The sequence below is a fragment of the Budorcas taxicolor genome, chromosome 4 (genome assembly GCF_023091745.1).
Source record: "Budorcas taxicolor isolate Tak-1 chromosome 4, Takin1.1, whole genome shotgun sequence".
Classification (NCBI taxonomy): domain Eukaryota; kingdom Metazoa; phylum Chordata; class Mammalia; order Artiodactyla; family Bovidae; genus Budorcas; species Budorcas taxicolor.
The window spans coordinates 42,580,982-42,595,063 of record NC_068913.1 but is presented as its reverse complement, the minus strand read 5'-3'; the positions used below and the strand labels follow the sequence as shown (position 1 = coordinate 42,595,063).

General features: G+C 36.1%; 1 protein-coding gene across 1 annotated transcript in view; it reads right to left on the bottom strand.

Moving 5' to 3' along the window:
* Positions 1–14,082, bottom strand: part of GNAT3 (G protein subunit alpha transducin 3) — a 52,896-nt gene that overhangs the window by 17,414 nt on the left and 21,400 nt on the right. Inside the window, exons 2-4 of the mRNA XM_052638714.1 lie at positions 13,734–13,776; positions 9,845–9,986; positions 2,981–3,138 (exon numbers count right to left, since the gene is read on the bottom strand). Coding sequence (XP_052494674.1) covers positions 2,981–3,138; positions 9,845–9,986; positions 13,734–13,776 — 343 coding nt within the window. The remainder of the gene's footprint in view (positions 1–2,980; positions 3,139–9,844; positions 9,987–13,733; positions 13,777–14,082) is intronic.

The following is a 14,082-nucleotide window of genomic DNA, read 5'->3' as shown; positions in this document are numbered from 1 at the left end:
GATTAATTGTGACTGCCTTTTTCAATGAGTCATATCAAAAGCAATGTTTTCTATACCATAGAGTAATATTAAACCATTGTTTATGTAATCAAAGGGCAATACCCATTCTCTATGTCATCAGAGAGATAAGAATAGGACTTTCCTCCAAGGGTAATATGTCCATTGGATTTTGGAATTTTAAATGAACATGAGTGAGCAATCACAGAGGACTTTTGTTTCTGTTATGTTTTCCTAGAATTTATATGGTTTGTTTTCTCTCCATAATCTTTCTTATTATGCTTAAAATCTAAAGTATCATGAAAGTTTTTTTTTATTCTGTCCTCAAAAATTTTTCATTTGTTTAACCTTAACTGTTTTATTTTTTAAGTACATCTAGTATGTTCTGTTGGGAGTCCATCAGAAGAACTGCATATATACTCATTCACACATTCATTTGCAGTGACAGAAATACAGAATACGTAGTTACATCATATTTGTATGCATGTGCACACATGCTTACAGGCATGTAACTGTGGGACAGGTCAGGAACCATTTACTAAAATGGATATTTAAAATCATTTTAATAGTGAAGTTATAAATACTGTTACAACCTCCTATTGCTTATGGCTAAAAATTTCTAACTGGTTGATATTGTGAAGATTAGATAATCTTGCTTGAGATTCCAAAAGAATCCCACTATATACAAACATTCCTCAAATCAATACATTACTTTCTTCTGAAATTCTATATCATGCCTATCAAACCAGGGGAGACAAAGCACATGTCATTAATAAGGTTATTTTAGAAGATGATTTTGGTAACTTGGTTAGAAATGAAGTGAATAGTCCACACCTCAACATGCATGTCACCAGTTTGTGTTCATCTAGAGTTTGGTGGCAAGAATACTCAGAAGAACTATACAAAAAAGATCTTCATGACCCAGATAATCACGATGGTGTGATCACTCACCTAGAGCCAGACATCCTGGAATGTGAAGTCAAGTGGGCCTTAGGAAGCATCACTATGAACAAAGCTAGAGGAGGTGATGGAATTCCAGTTGAGCTATTTCAAATCCTGAAAGATGATGCTGTGAAAGGGCTGCACTCAATATGCCAGCAAATTTGGAAAACTCAGCAGTGGCCAAAGGACTGGAAAAAGTCAGTTTTCATTCCAATCCCAAAGAAAAGCAATGCCAAAGAATGCTCACACTACCACACAATTGCACTCATCTCACACGCTAGTAAAGTAATGCTCCAAATTCTCCAAGACAGACTTCAACAATATGTCAACCATGAACTTCCAGATGTTCAAGCTGGTTTTAGAAAAGGCAGAGGAACCAGAGATCAAATTGCCAACATTTATTGGATCATCAAAAAACAAGAGAGTTCCAAAAAAAACCCCCATCTATTTCTACTTTATTGACTATGCCAAAGCCTTTTGGGAATACCCGACCACCTGATCTGCCTCTTGAGAAATCTGTATGCAGGTCAGGAAGCAACAGTTAGAACTGGACATGGAACAACAGACTGCTTCCAAATAGGAAAAGGAGTACATCAAGGCTGTATATTGTCGCCCTGCTTATTTAACTTCTATGCAGAGTACATTATGAGAAACGCTGGACTGGAAGAAACACAAGCTGGAATCAAGATTGCCAGGAGAAATATCAATAACCTCAGATATGCAGATGACACCACCCTTATGGCAGAAAGTGAAGAGGAACTCAAAAGCCTCTTGAGGAAAGTGAAAGAAGAGAGTGAAAAAGTTGGCTTAAAGCTCAACAGTCAGAAAACAAAGATCATGGCATCTGGTCCCATCACTTCGTGGGAAATAGATGGGGAAAAAGTGGTTGACTTTATTTTGGGGGGCTCCAAAATCACTGCAGTGGTGACTGCAGCCATGAAATTTAAAGACGGTTGCTGCTTGGAAGAAAAATTATGGCCAACCTAGATAGCATGTTCAAAAGCAGAGACATTACTTTGTCAACAAAGGTCCGTCAAGTCAAGGCTATGGTTTTTCCAGTAGTCATGTATGGATTTGAGAGTTGGAATATAAAGAAAGCTGAGAGCCAAAGAATTGATGCTTTTGAACTGTGGTGTTGGAGAAGACTCTTGAGGGTCCCTTAGAGTGCAAGGTGATCTAACCAGTCCATCCTAAAGGAGATCAGTCCTGAATATTCATTGGAAGGACTGATGCTGAAGCTGAAACTCCAATACTTTGGCCACCTCATGTGAAGAGTTGATTCATTTGGAAAACTCTGATGCTGGGAAAGATTGAAGGTGAGAAAAGGGGATGACAGAGGATGAGGTGGTTGGATGGCATCACCCAATCAACGGACATGAGTTTGAGTAAACTCTGGGAGTTTTTGATGGACAGGGAAGCCCGGTGTGCTGCTGTTCATGGGGTCGCAAAGAGTCAGACACAACTGAGTGACTGGACTGAAATGAACTGAATTGAGCTTGGTGCATAATGAGTATGTGTGTGTTTGTGCATGGGTGCACATGTGCGCTCAGTTACTAAGTCATGTCTGACCCTTTGCAGCCTCATGGACTTTAGCCAGGCTCCTGTCCATGGGATTTTCCAGGTAAGAATCCTGGAGGGGGTTGACATTTTCTTCTCCAGGGGACATTCCTGACCCAGATATCAAACCTACATTTCTTGCTTGGCAGGCAGATTCTTTACCACTGAGCCACCTGAGAAGCCCACATAATGATTAAATTTTTCTAATTGGGAGAAAATATTTACAACATATATATCTTTTCAGACATATATTAATAGTTTCAAAATTAGTTATTTAAAATGTTTCCATGGTTATGTTTTTTACATCTTGTTTATATAATCTTGCTCTTTTTTCTTTCCTTTCATTTACTTGTTATTTTAGCATGATAAAAATGTAAAACTATCTCCTTTTGTTATTTGTGGTTACAAATGCAGAGTATACAGAGTTACAATTTTTAAATGTAAATGTTTCAACTACAGTTCCTTTTAAAATGCATTTACTTACTATGCTGCTGAGTCATTGAGCTGATATTCAGATGCCCTTTCAAAGCAGGCCTGAATTCCTGGATCTCTCCACAGTCGTTTTATTACCTCCGCCAATTCAGGTGTCATGCTGCCATCTTCCAGGGTATTTGCCATCACACAAAGCTGTCGTTGGTCTTCCTGCAGCATTGTTTTTGTCAGAAGGATAAAAATGTGTTGTTACTTAAACTCACAAATTCTTTTGTTTTCCAAAAGGTCATTTCAATTTGGTGATTTTTACTTTAGCAGCAATTTCACTGAAAATCTATTCACTATGAAGTGAAGTGAAGTGAAAGTAGCTCAGTCATGCTGGATTCTTTGCCACCCCATTGACTGGTACAGTCCATGGAATTCTCCAGGACAGAATACTGTGTTGGATAGCCTTTTCCTTCTCCAGGGGATCTTCCCAACCCAGGGATCAAACCCAGGTCTCTCGCATTGCAAGCAGATTCTTTACCAGCTGAGCCACAAGGGAAGCCCATTGTATCTTTAGGTTAATAGAACACAAGTATCTTATAATGAAACATCTGGCTTATGTCCACAAAGCGAACACTGTGAAATATTACATGATGAAATTAAGATATTTGGGTGTTTATCACTGACTTCTAAATATGATGGAAAAAGGGATAACAGTATTTTGGTGTAAGTCCACTGAGCTTCTAGAGAACCAGAATGCTAGTATCAAAGAGCAACAAGTCTAATCTAATCGAACACACTGTGTTCCTTTGATCATGGCCACATATTTTCCAGGAAATAAAAATACCAGGTAAGAGTTAGAGTACAAATGGAAATCAAAACTCAGGACTCTAAAATTATAGTTTAGAAATATATTGTCGCTATTTACCATCACGTACCTCTTTGTAATCATAAAAATTCCAATGGTAAACATTTTGATCCACATAAAGTTTTTGAACTTCACTGTAGGTGTTGTCATGAGCATGATTTTAGGGCAAATTAATAGGGTAGAGGTGAGATTTCATTAGGAAGAGAAAAGAAGGGAAGAAAGTAAAGGAAAGAACAAAAGAGGAAAAGGAGAAAAGAAAACCAAGTATTGTGTCATTCCTGATGGGATATTTGGAGGTGACAAGGGCAAAAGCAAGTTTGAGTAAATAACATAGTCCACAGTTTACTTAAACTAATGGTCTAAACTGGCTTATGACTAAAAAAATTTTGTTAAGAATGTGAGTTTCAGAATAATTCAATTATTGGCCATGATGCCAGACCAGACAAATGGAGAAATTTAGGCTCAAATCTTGGTTGTCAGATTCCAAAGCCCATATTCTTTTTGCTGACTCTCTTTGGTGCATATTTTCATAACAACTCACATGCCACTTAGCACATGTGATATCTCACATAGTCCTTACAACAAGAGTAGCATAGACACTATATTTTCTCTATCTTACAAATGAGGAAACCAAAACTTGGAGGTAAATTTGCCAAATCAATAAAGATGTAAGCATCAGAAAAAGAGTCAAACCTAAACATATTTTCTGCAAAAATTAGGTGGCTACTAGTGAAGTATGTCCCACAAGACCCTGATGCCTTTCTGACACAGCTCAATTTATTACTTGAAGTTGATGATAGGCTTGTGTCACCATTTTACTAAAAATCTGCTCTTTGTATAAAAAACGAAGCGTGTCTGTAACACTGTTAAAGAAAGGCTCGTTAAGACTAAAAACTTCATTTTATCTTTCTTCACAATCCAATTTTACTGCTAAGCCAAACTGATTAGATGACCGTTAGGCCACAAATTTTAACTGGCCCAAATCAAAGGCTTTGACCTGTCGTTTTATTGTGTCAACACAAGATGAACTTTAAAATCCTTCCTCCAGACTAGTTGGATATGACAGAAACCTGCAGTTAGATCTTCTATATTTTAGTGCAGGGCTTCCCGGGTGGAGCAACTGGTAAAGAACCTGCCCGCCAATGAGGCAGACGCAAGAGAGGAGGGTTTGATCCCTGAGTCATGAAGATCCCCTGGAGGAGGGTATGGCAACCCACTCCAGTATTCTTTCCTGAAGAATCCCATGGATAGAGAAGCCTGGCAGGCTACAGTCTACGGGGTTGCAAAGAGTCGGACATGACTAAAGCTGCATGTAGAGGTAAAGTTGACGGTGGTGATTTTCATACCAGACTACACATTGCTTCCACGTGGGACACTTTAAAAAAAAAATTGATACTAGGACCCCCAACTCAAATAAAATGAATCTGAATTTCTGGGTATCAGAGTCTGCAAAGGTAGGTTTAAAAATCTCCCAGGTCATTCAAATGTGCAGCCTGAGTTGAGAATTCCTTGCAACATATTTTTTTAAGACATAAATAATATCTTATTAGACATACTGCAATTCAATTCTTGAAGTTTTTCTACAGTTATGATCATTAAGGCGCTTTCTAGGTGGCGCTAGTGGTAAAGAACCCACCTGCCGGTGCAGCAGACACTCAATCCCTGAGTTGTGAAGATCCCCTGGAGGAGGGTATGACAATCCACTCCAGTATTCTTGCCTGGAGAATCCCATGGACAGAGGAGCCTGGGGGACTATAGTCCACAGGGTTGCAAAGGGTTGGACATAACTGAAGTGACTTAACATACATATAAATTTGGTCTCTTTAATTATCATGTTTAGGGGATTGGGCCCACCAATGAAATTTGAATTTTTGAAATACATCACACCAAAATTAACAGCTATATGAGAAATTATCTTTATATCAGAGTCAAATGGATTGAACACTTAACTCCTACCGATTATCTTAATCCCAACAAACTCAATACAAAATTCCAAATTCCTTACTGTGGTTCTATGTTTTTAGCCATGTCCTCCTTTCTAATTCTATTTCCTCTCTCCCCCTCACCCCACTACAACCCTGTGCTTTTGTCCCTCTTCCCTCAAAACCCAGTGGACTCCTTACTATTCCTTGAACTCACCAAGCCCCCATTTCAAAGCTTTTGAGAATGGCTGATCTCTTCATGCCTTTCCTGTGACTCACTACCTACTTCATTTAGATCTCTTCGAATATACCACCACCTCAAGGATGGCTTCCTTAACACCCCTTTCATTCTTATACTTTCTCTCCCTTAACTGTCTTGATTTTTCTTCATAGTATACTTATTACTACATGTATAGTGCACAATTCTTTACATATTTTATGTTAGATTATAAGTATATATAGGCAGAAATTTTATTTTTTTGTTTTTACATCCTTAAAACCAAGAACAGAACCTAACACATAGTATATATCCTTGAAATATTGTTGAATGAATGAATCAATAAAATGAATATACTAATTAGCTCAGATTTGATCTAGATAAATTTAAGGGATGTTTAATCATTTTCCAAATATTAATAATTCACTGCAGGTTTGAGTGGCATCCTAAATAAATTTTATTTCCCTATCATGTATTTGGAAAAGTTTGGGAATTATGGTGGTTCTAGAATAACTCATTTTCTTTACGTTGGGTAGCTCTAGAACTATGTTGCATAGAGAGTGAAATATGTTTCCTCAATAAGTTTTCCAGACTTTCTTCATCAATATTAGGAACCTCAGATGAACCTAGAACCTTGTGTAACTCATTCTGAACCCTAGAATCATATTTTGAAAGATTATAGAAAAAATACATCAGGGAAGGAAAAGATATCATAGCCTAATAATTTGCAGAAATGTTAGGTTTAAAATGCCAAGTTTTAATTACAGGATTTTCAGAAGCTTTGCTTATAAATATTGTTTGTGAATTCCCTAAAACTTGTTACAGTGCATATGTATCCTAAACTTATTTGATTATAGAGCTTTTATCATAGACCATCTTGAGTAAACAGTGTTCTTTACTTCAGATTATAGGATTCACTTCATAGGGTGCTTTGTCAAAGATGGTCACCACACCCACAATGTGTGTTGCAATTTTCAGCATTCTTTCAGTCAGTCTAGTGACTGTTTTAGATTTCTAAAATAGAATATAGTAATATTGAGAGAGAATAAGTAAATGCCTTTATTATTTCCGTTTTGTTTCTTCAACTTTACCGTCTTTAAAAGCTTTTGAAAGAGCTGATGCTTTATAACTACTTGGTCAACACCACTTTTTCTTTTCTAGCAAGCAAATACTATTTCCATCTAATTTATGGCTGATTCTTCAGTATATTCCTAGTGTCCAGTTCGTTGTCTGCCAAATAAATAATAGTTTAGTGAAAAACAACTTTTCAAATGATATTGGTTGTATACTTCAATACATAAATGTTAACGAGCCTATATTCACTATGATTATTAGAAAGTAATAATATCTAATACTGGGAGCTTATATTCTTTCATAATTAGAGTTTGTGTGGATTTATTATTCTTGCTTCCTCTTGTAATAGTCATTGTCATTTGATGACGAAAGCTAACAATTTGTGGATAAAAAACCTGAAACAAGTATCTTGTCCAAAGTTGCAGAACCAGTGACCAGTAAAGCTTATGTATATTCTCTGTTAGAAATCTTTCTCTTTTTGAATGGCAATCTGTGTGGTGAGGTAAAAATGGTTATGTAAAAATTTATATACTGTATATATAAGTTGGAAGCTAAATTGAGAGTCACAGGACACCAGAACTGTGAAAGCCACACTTAAGTGCTTAGCAATTAATCTGTCAAACAAATAGTCTGAGTCAGGTAGAGAGTATATTAATCTCAAAATCAAATACTGAAGAAGAATGTGATTGAAATTGCTATAATCTACATTAATTGAAATAAAAGTATGAGCTATGTAGTACCTGACAACTGTGATGCTTGATACTTGAGGACATAGGTACTTCTGAGAAGTTATGTCAGTTGTTTAGTGCTGCTTAAGTTACTCAATTTACAGTATTTAATGTACAGTTTGAATAAATGACATTTCTTTTTATTTTGTAGTTAGCATAATGGCAGCAATGTACAGAATCTGTTTTTATCCCACCTTCATGCCAGATCATTAAGAGTTTTAACCAACACATTCCAGGTCTCTAGTGATGACTGCTATCTAATTTGCAAACATTGGGCTTCATGAAGCAAAAAATATAATTAACTAAGTAACAGTAGGCAAGGTTGTGACACAGATATATGGAATATTACACATGCGAACTTGCTAAATCGTTCTCAGAGGAATGTAGAAGGAACACCTGTTCTAAGAACTGTTATTGTTTAAAAGAAATAAAAGAAAAGAAGTAGTCCTAATTTTTAAAATATTTTTACAAAACTCCTTGCATAGGGAAAAGTACTATATAACAGAAGCCAGCAGAACTGAGTTTTGTCCTAAACTCTAGTTATTTAATGCAGGCCAAATTGCTAATCCTCTTTGGCCCTTATTATTATTTTTTAAAAAATAAGGGATTAATTCAAGTTGTCTCTTAATGGTCAGTTTAAAATCCTAGGTTCTTAGGAAAGCCAGGGTCTGAGTAGTAACTGAGCTATAAATGAACACTACATCACAGAATAATAAAGACCAAAAGGATATCATCATTCAGCTCCTTCAAGTTCGCCCTACACATGTGAGGAAAACTGTAACCTAGAGAAATATTATCCTTATCTTAGTGGAGCCAAGTTGTGGGGAAGCTAAAAATGGAAGGAACACCCAGCAGAAATCCTGACTCTGCTTTACAGTCTGCCCCAAGGACATGCGGAGCATTTCTCTGCTCTCTGCTGGACCAAAGGGGGTTTCGGGACATGAAAGAGGTATTTTTCTTTTCATCCTAGTGACTGCCAAGAGTCATTTACATGGTTTAACCTTAAACTTCTCCGGAGGAGGGGAGAGCACAAGTGTCACTGTCTTCTCTATACCTACTATATCATTCCTCTCTGTGTTCATTGTTAGTATGTGAAAGTGAAATTTGTTCAGTTGTATCTGACTCTTTGTTACCCCATGGACTATACAATTCATGGAATTCTCCAGGCAAGAACACTGGGCTGAGTAGCCTTTCCCTTCTCCTGGGGATTTTCCCAACCCAGGGATAGAATCCAGGTCTTCCACGTTACAGGCGGATTCTTTACTAGCTGAGCCACTTGTTAGTATAACAAGGTACCTAAAAATTACACTGGGAACAGTTTAGTTGACATCATCCAGAGGCAATCAGCTGCTCCCAGAGAGAATAAAGGGAAATGGGTGAGTTCTTCCTATAGATTGTATACAGTCTGTTTCAGGATATGATTAACTACCGTTCTTTGCATAATACTATAGGTTTCATTTGCTAACTAAAATAGTTTTATGTGTTGGCACATAAATTGTTTTCAAGTAGGCAAAATTTTTATGCATTTTAACATAAAATCTTATATATTATAAAATATAAAAAAGACAAATGAAACTATCGGCTACCTTGTAAACAAATAATGACTGAGTATATTTATTATGCAAACATTTTCTCATACAATTTTCAACTTTTTTAAAAAAATTAACTTTATAAAATAATCATTTCTTTGTGCCACATAGTTGTAATTATCATTGAACATTATTGATAGTTGTAGTATTGTTATTAAAAATAAAATCTCCATGAAATGGCTCATAATTAAAATTAATATAGAGATATTACAGTTTGGTTTTATGGACTAAACTCTTGTATTTAGCAAATATAAGTATTTATATTTGATATAGTATATTATTTGAAACTGGGCTTTCCTGGTGGCTGATTGAGTTCTAGGAAAACAGTTATTGTTGAGTAAGATGAGAGCACACAGTCAAAAGGAAAGTTCCATTTAAAGGAAAATAGGAAATCTTACACTAAACAGAATTAATACTTTCAAATTCATGTTTTATATTCTTAATTTTTGGTGTAGATTAATACTACAGATCTATAAGGTCCCACTGTTTTATGGTTCAAACTCCACTACAGCTGTCGTTATTTGCATACTTACTGCACTTCTAGGATTTACATAATCAATCTCCAGGGTTGCCATGGCTTTCACAATAGCTAGGATGGATTGCAGTGTGTTACTGTAAATTACTGCTTTGAACTCCATGCATTCTTGCTCACTGTAACCGTTCTTATGGATGATCCTATAATTTACACATGAAAAGCTTTCGTTAGTTGAATAGTTGATTTTTTCTAATATTAAACCCATCAATAATAATTTGCTTGCATAAAATTATAGTATACATTTTTGTTAAAAACAGAAGAATGTTACCCATGCATATGATAAATGGGAACAATTTTGTGGCTTTGAGTTTTTATTTTCATTGGGATTTAATGTAGCATTTTCTTTCTGAGCTCCTAAGCTAAATACAAAGAGGACTTAATGATTTCCTCTAGGTAAACTACAATTTAAAATGGGTAAATCATGAGCTTTTTACTGAGCAAGATTATTTCTTTCCGAGAGAAAGATTGTCCAGATTCCCAGGACAAAGATATACACAGAGCTCTGAAACGTTTTTTAGTGTTTATAACATGATGTCTAGAGGAAATGAAGTAATTTACTATAGCATCCACATCTTTTCCTATCACTTAAGACACACAGGAAAAATAGGAGTGCCTGCTTTCTATTTATAACAGTAACAAAAGCATCCTTTTAAATGGTGGTAATTACCTTCTGTTCAATCCCTTGTCACTGTTCCATGTGTGTACGTGCCACTGAGTCCTCAAAGTTGAAATGCCTAGACATTTAACTTGGCTGAACTCTTCTTTCCCTTCCACTCATTCAATCAGAAGTCAATTTTATTACTAGTGTTGGAATATACACCTATTAAAAGGGTCTCTGTGTATGTTAATCACTTTATTACATTTCTATTGCATAATATATTCTTGTTGTTGTTTTTTGTTTTTAAATTGCTTTTAAAATGAACTGCATGTTCATTAGGCATCATTTAGATGAGAGATTACTAGGGATTTGTGTTGCATCCATACACACAGAGGCTTTAGTATAGGGAGTAAAAAGAATACAAATGCCTCCAAAGACATTAAAACCTTCAAATGCAAATACTCTTAATGGAAAGAGTAAAGGCAGTACCTATAACTATTATTTATTGTTTTTAGTATTTGGCAATACTGGCTGCATTTATATTCAATACTTCAAGCATGGCCATATTTGTCCTACTGTATTAAACAATTAACTTAGGTGATTAAGACAGTCAACTAAAGACTATAGAGAAAAAACAGTAAAATGTTTTTATGGATACATTAAGAATAAGTTCAGGAAAGAAATCCCAGTTCTCTGTCAAAAGTTAAAATTAGAATATTACTTTAATTATTAAATTTAAATGGCAATTATAAATAAACCTGGGGGCATTTAGGTTTTCTTCCTGGAACAAGTTCTTATCTCTGTCCTTTTTTCATGGAATAAGAAATACCTATCGCCAAGCAAATTAACAGCAAAGTTAACAAAATCCAGCTGTAGTGGGACTTGAGCAACACTGCTTTTCTAGGGGCTGCAATTGCTGCAATTACTGTGAGACAGAACTCTCCATCTGCAAGTTCATTCCTAGATCTGCTCAAATTAATAAGCATTTACTAGGCATTTTCGGCAACGTATTTCAAACACTGAAGAGAATGACTGAAGTATAAAAGTCCTTCCTCCCTAAAACCATAGACCAGTGCTCTATTGTCCCATACAGTAGCCGCACAACATGTTAATTAAAATTAAATAAAATTTAAAAGTTAGCTCCTCAGTCACATTAGCCACATATGGAGAACACAGATGTAATAATATTCCTATCATCACAGAATGTGCTATTGGAGAGTACTAGATTACAGGAAGGTAGGGCATGAAATCCTATTTTTGTACAGTATAATAATGTATAGCAAAAATACTGGCAGGTGGAATGAACTAGAAAAAGTGATCAACCCAACTGGGAGAGGTGGTAAGGGATCAGGGAGGATCATCAGCAGGGATGATCAGTTAATTTTTCAGGGATAAATGGTTATTTCCAGAGAGTCAAAAAGGAAAAAGAACACTTTGAGCAGAAGTATCAGTGTGACCAAATAGATGCTTACAATCATCAAGCTTTCAGTGTGTGCCAAACGTTGTTTTAAGTGCTTATGTGTCATTTTGTTTCTTGCAATAAGTCCTGACTTAAAGTAGGTATCAACAAAAGTTATCACCTACATTTCAAGGTAGAAACAAAGGCATAAATACATAAAGATGCTGTCCCTGACTTATTCCATTAATGGGTGGTACAACTGGTCAACACACACAGCCTGATTTCAGAGCCTGCGATCTTAGCCACTAAGCTATATTGCCACCCATGGTATGCTAGTCCATAGCACTGTGTTAAATTCAGCATTTCTGTGGCAGAAAGGAGGGGGAGGGATTATGGGATATTAGGATGAAGAGATAGGCAAGAGTTGGGTTCTGAAATGTTTAAGAGTTCCGGGAGTTTGATCTTGTTAGGTGAAGAGTTCAATTCATGAAAGAGATAAAATAGTTTCTGCAGAGATAGCTGGTGGCAGTGTGGCTAACACAGTGGAACGAAGAGGAGAAGTAGAAACGATATAGCATGATGCCACTGTAATCCAGGTAAGCAATGCTGAGGTTCTGAACTGGAGCAGTGACAGTAGGGTTAAGCGACATGTTTGGAGACATAACTTGTATAGATGTTGCATAACTTGGTTGAAAGAGTCAGGGGTCACTGTAACTACACATAGATTTATTTCTGTAGAGGCTGCTGTTGCTATAATCACTGCAGGGGACTAAAGGACACACGGGAAGATAAGTTGTTTATTCTGATTTAGACCTATCCATAGAATATAGAGGCAGATATTATATGCTTCCCTAGCTCAAAGTGTGGGCTTCCCTGGTGGCTCAGAGGTAAAGAATCCACCTGCCAATGTGGGGAACCCAGGTTTGATCCCTGGGTTGGGAATATCCCCTGGAGAAGGGCATGGCAACCCGCTCCAGTATTCTTGCCTGGAAAATCCCATGGACAGAGGAGCCTGGTGGGCTACAGTCCATGGGGTCACGAGAGTTGGATATAGTGACCAAACAACATCAGACTTCAAATAGACAATTTCATCATTAGTTGGGATCATTATGTCACCAGGATACATTCCAAAGAAAAAGATCCTCAAGCATAGTAAAAAATGAGTTCAAAAAAATGATTATCTTCTTCTCCTTTAGCAATGATGGTCCTTTGAAATTCTCCAGCAGTGACATAGTCATGAGATTTCACGTAGTTAACTCCCCTTAGTATTTCATTTACTCATTTAGATATTGCATTCTTAAATTAGAGCATTTTTGTGCTCATAATATCCTTACTCAGAATTCAGGTCTATTTATTTTATTGTAAAGAGAAAAAAAATAGAGAAAAATACAAAAACAAATTGAAATCTATGATGATAATAACTTTAAATATGCATTTCATTTCCATGCATGCGAAATGCCAATTAAGTTAAAAATATTGTTTCTTCCTAATTTCAAATGGATCACTGACATATTTTGAAATGTTTATGGCTTATGCTCATGATATTAAGACCCTGAATCATACCTGTATTAATATATTTAAAACATAATTGCTTTTAGTAGTCATCTTGTTGAGAGGCAAAATTTGAAAGAAAAATGGAAATTATAATATTACTCATCTGTTATGCTTACAGATAAAGGATTGGAGGAATATTTGCACAGGAAGTGTGACAGCTCTGCCACTATCTGTGGTTTAGAGACTATCGATTAGTTTTTCCAAAAGTACTTATTTAAGTCATATTCAAATATATGATCTCCCGTGTTGCAGGCGGATTCTTTACCAGCTGAGCCATAAGGGAACCCCACGTGGACAGACATCAAACAGTAAATATTTAAAATAGTGGGCACCTACTTCATTTGTTTCACAATGGTACTTTTTCCAGATTCTCCTGCTCCTGCAATAGAAATATGGGAGTGTTATCAACTGATAAACCAATTTCTTATAGACATTAAAACCTGTGACTCTCTTTCTTGTGGGTTAATCTTTTACATACCACCCTCTTATGTAAAGAAGGAGAGTAATCAATCAGGACTTGATAGGTATTATTGGCTGTCTACTTTCTAAGATACTAGCAACCCCTCTATCTTGATACTAGAGTCAGATATAATTCTGGCTCCAAGGTAGAATGTGTTTTGTAAATCAAGAAGTTTATACCATCAGGAAAACATCAGTTCAGTTCAGTCACTCAGTAATGTCCAAC